The sequence below is a fragment of the Hypanus sabinus genome, chromosome 20, assembly GCF_030144855.1.
Source record: "Hypanus sabinus isolate sHypSab1 chromosome 20, sHypSab1.hap1, whole genome shotgun sequence".
Classification (NCBI taxonomy): Eukaryota; Metazoa; Chordata; class Chondrichthyes; order Myliobatiformes; family Dasyatidae; genus Hypanus; species Hypanus sabinus.
The window spans coordinates 56,829,548-56,834,133 of record NC_082725.1 but is presented as its reverse complement, the minus strand read 5'-3'; the positions used below and the strand labels follow the sequence as shown (position 1 = coordinate 56,834,133).

At 33.3% G+C, this 4,586-nt stretch overlaps 1 protein-coding gene across 2 annotated transcripts in view; it reads right to left on the bottom strand.

Annotated features, from left to right (window-relative positions):
* Positions 1 to 2,611: 2,611 nt before the first annotated feature.
* Positions 2,612 to 4,586, bottom strand: part of ranbp9 (RAN binding protein 9) — a 77,325-nt gene continuing 75,350 nt past the window's right edge. For both annotated transcript variants that reach the window (XM_059945553.1, XM_059945554.1), the window contains exon 14: positions 2,612 to 4,235. In XM_059945553.1, coding sequence (XP_059801536.1) covers positions 4,105 to 4,235 — 131 coding nt within the window. In that variant the 3' untranslated portion in view covers positions 2,612 to 4,104. The remainder of the gene's footprint in view (positions 4,236 to 4,586) is intronic.

The following is a 4,586-nucleotide window of genomic DNA, read 5'->3' as shown; positions in this document are numbered from 1 at the left end:
TTCTGTTTTACTATGACTTTTGATTTTTAACACCACTTCTTGACCCTGTTTACAAGATGTATTGAAGGTAATTGTAAAACAAACCTGTTAACACTTGGATGTCCATAACATGAAATCTGTTTTGAACAGATTGACCATCCACTGGATGTGAACATGATTGTTGGTTATGCTGATATCCTTAATCTCACATTTTTGTGTTGCAATGTGTGACACTTGTGATAATTAAGTCCAAGTATATTTCTGTTACAAAGTGTACAGTTTTTAAGCTTCCTGTTTGCATAGATGATTGAAAAGTTAATGGTTATGACAGAACAAATTCAATGGATGTGAACATCTGGCATTCCAAGTTGCAGTTCATTGACCTCCTTTGTGTGATCAAGCCTCTGAAATTGGTCTCGAACCAATAATATTGACGTTGCTTTTTAGGGCTAAGCAGTTATAAAAATATTGGTACCTTTGAGTACTTTTTCAGTGTTTAATGAAATGACATCTTCAGTGCCAGTTTTTATCTTGAATCTAAAAATTGCCTTTTCAAAAATAGTTTTGTTAGCCTATTTAAGTATTAAATTAGAACAGGAATGAAGAATACATGATCTTTGTCTCAACTAATTTTCCTGTCTGGTTTTCATAACCCACCACTTCCTCTCATCTAAATTGAGAAGAATGTAATCAATAAAACTGCCTGTTCAATTTAGAGAATCCACAAAAACATGTATGATTAACTGTCAAGATTCAAAACTGACCAAGCTTAGAGAAATAGCAAATTAGGATACAATGGTCACCTATTAATATTGTTTTCCAAATATCTCAAACTACAGAAGCAGTATCCATTTGTGTAGTGTTTCAGTGAAATAGGAAAGATTATTAACAGTAAACACAGATAACCTTCATGCATGAGTTTAAGCCATTTACACTAAAACCAACATTAAACCAGGAGCATAGTCCCATGCCCAACTGTGTGGCAGCAATACCACTAAAGAACATGAACAAAACAAACTTGAGACCAAATATGGCTAATAAATGATTTACCAAAGGCAGACATTTGAGATAGGATAGGTGGATCATATACTTAACTGCCAGTGCAAAAGTTTGTCTACAGATGCAAGGAAGGGGAAGTGACAGCTCAGATATAAAACTGGTCAGAATATAATGATGAACAGTTATTTTCAGACTAAAGGCATCATTTCAGTGTAACTTTTGCAAAGGTCACCAAGGGATTTTTAACTTCCATAAATATATAATGCTGAGTTAATCCTATATCTGGACACCATAGTGAGACAAGAGAAACTAAGATTCTTGGTGTGTTGATAATAGTTCACAATTAATAAGGGATTAGATTTGGAGAAATGGGTTATAATTAAAATCCATTAACCTATTGTTAATGTTTCTCCACAGTTGCTGCCTGATCTGACACACAGCCATTTGCAACAACAAATTATAGCTACTTCAATGCAGATTGTTATTAATAGGAAATTGCCAATACTAATAGAAACAAATAAAACATTAAGGAATTATTATATAACCAAGAAAGGAAACATGCAAAAGTACAGGGAAGATGTTAGCAAATAATTACAATTCTTTGAAAGATATTACAGATTGAATTGTTTCCTTGTGTTATAGGGGTTATTACCTTTTTAAAAAGATGAGTAATGATTACGAATTGTTCAAGTCAATTTAATTTTACTTAAAATATTTTTCTAAAATGAAGAGATAAGCATCAAAGTTTTTTTAATTAAACAGTATTGTATCATGACAGCATACACTAGGGATTGAACCTTATTGCAACCAAACTGATATTGTAAAGTATGACAATATGAGATCTGCCTTCAATAAACTGGAATTAAATTTAGAATACTGATCCTCAAATATTGAGGCTCTGTTATCTTGAAATACAACATCAGGAAGGTCAGATTTCATTTTTCCAACTCAGCAAAGTTTTTAAATATTAATTACATAGGAAATTTAATCTAATGGTAAACACTTCATAGCAAGGGAGCTGTAAAAGTGCTTGGCTCCTGAACCTCACAAGAAAGAACCCAGTTAGTTATTTTGCCCAGAAGCCAGCATTGCCGTTAGGTGCCCTACACTCTAGTACCTTTACGTATAGGATTCTTCGTTCCATGAAGTGTCAATGCCAGAACATAATTAATATAAAATCTATTTGTCAATCTGTATAATCCAGCTGTTACATGAACTAGAGTTCCAAGACCATCCTGTGTGTACTTCAACCCAAGTTCCAAATTGCTTTAATCATTTAAATAGTTTATTCATTATTCTCACTATTGTCAAATTGAATGTACAAAATTGTAGTACCCCAAATATTGTCAAGCAAAACATGCACACATAATTGTCCTGCCACCAATTGACTGAATAATCATCCTTTGAAATGTATTGCTTGTTTTCATCTTTCCAAAGCACAATTGCAAAAAGCCATTAAGGAGCAGTATGATATTGCTCTTGTACTGATACTTTGCATAATCTCTTGACCTCCTAAAGCACATTATTAGGCAATTAAATAGTTTTATATGAAGCTAGTTATCTGAACAGGCAACCCAAAATTTGCACACACAAGGTCACACCTTAAAAATGTTTCTCAATCAATAGATATTGGTCAATGTTAAAATCAGAATTCTTTACTCAGTATAAGAAACATCAAAATTTAATGCTTGATTAGCAAGGTCAAAAATAAATGGATTTTTCTCAGATTAAATTAACTGTACAGTGTTCACTACAGGCATCATAATTTATTCACTTGGTCTCAATTGTCATAGCTATAAACAAGATGACTTAAAATATACAAGAACAACCTTGTGCATTATTTTAAATATTGGCTGTAGAGCTGTTGGGACATTACTACTTTGTAAACCTAACCATATTAAGGGTATAAATCAAGCAGTGAATGAAAAATTTAATCAACTGAAGATAAATATGGTAAACCATTTCAAAAACTTGCCCTTTTTTGTTTGCAAATAATGCAAAGGCTAGCAAAGAACCACTACTCGATTCAATAGATTTAAATCTTTAATAGCTGATTAATTATGGTTTACACATTTTATTGCAGTAAAGTACTCACTCAAGCACTGCTTAAAATGCAGAGTGTATGAAATTTAAATTAAGACATTGCAGATTTTGACAAAAGTATTTGGTTTAATATAAATAAAGTCATTACCACACAATGTCTTGACAAGTACTTAACAGTTATTTTACAATGGTTAAAATGATGGGTGTGGAATGGATTTCTCTGCATTTGAACAGTGTTCTGGGGGAAATGGAGAAGAAAACATATGATTGGGAGCATATGCAGACAAAGACAACCTGGAGGAAAAATAGACCAGCAGACTACAGCCAGCCATTCACTTGTTGACACTGCCTTTCAGCTCCTGAGGAATGGAAATTTACAATACTTGGAAGTGGAAAGTCTTCATTTCCCCTCCATACATTATACTTAAAAAGATCCACCAGATTACTCAAGCATGTAATTTTTGATGTGGATTGATGTAAAAGTTGTTGTAATCCATTTTGCATTAGACATGCTCACGGTTGAAGATCCACTCACACAACAGCAATTTGCAAATTTTGGTTTATCACAAAAAGTTACATCTTAATAAAGTACAAAAAAAACTTCTTTTGGCTTTAATCTGTACCTAAATATTTTATTCAGACATTCTCACTTCAATTAAAGCACTTTTTTGACATTTTAGCCAATTAATTCATCTTCCAAATATTTATGAATGAGCAACATTGTCCTGAATGGACCTTGATTTCATCCGGAGCTTTAATCTGCCCACGCAAGATGAAAATGTTTTGACATGTTTGAGGATTAAAAAGGAAGCATAGTAATGTTCCACTGAAACATACATACTACACTGTTACAATTCCTCCAGACATTGATATAAAAATGCAAAAACATGTCAATGAACTGTGCATATTAGTTAGAAAACAGCTGGACCATGCTGTAAAGTAGGAAGCAGAAGTAGAGTGACGTGTAGATCTGTCCCAAAAGATCACTGGAAATTAAAAGTCAGTTTCCCTTCAGCAGACATGGTGCTGCGTAAGGTCACTAAATGTTAAGGTAGCTCTAGGATGAGCTGTACAAACACATAGCTAGTGCAAATATTCTTCCACAGTGGCAAACGCACACGAACCAATACCCAAATGGGCCATCAACTCTAAACATTTTGAAGCCTGACCAATAGCAAGAGCCAGTGGCGGCTGCTTTGGCAGATTGTGAGATTCTGTAAGAGCAAAACAAAACAATAAATTAGTTGCAAGTTCAGAGTCAATGGAAATTACCAAATAATCTGCAAATTAACGTAACAGCACCAGCAATGAGGTATAGAGAAGTCTCAATTTGCCATCTTAACAGCTGTAGTGTTAATTAAAAATCAATAGAAAATACCAGACTATGGTTACAATACTACATCAAGTTGTCATGGTGATGCTCAGTTAATTCCAGTCAATTTGGTAAGCTTCTGCTGTAAGCAGAAGATAAATTTTACGCACATCTATAATAATTCTGCTCTTATTAAATTCTTTAGTATGTAATAGCTTACTTTGATGAATGTAAAGATTCTTTAAACAGATTT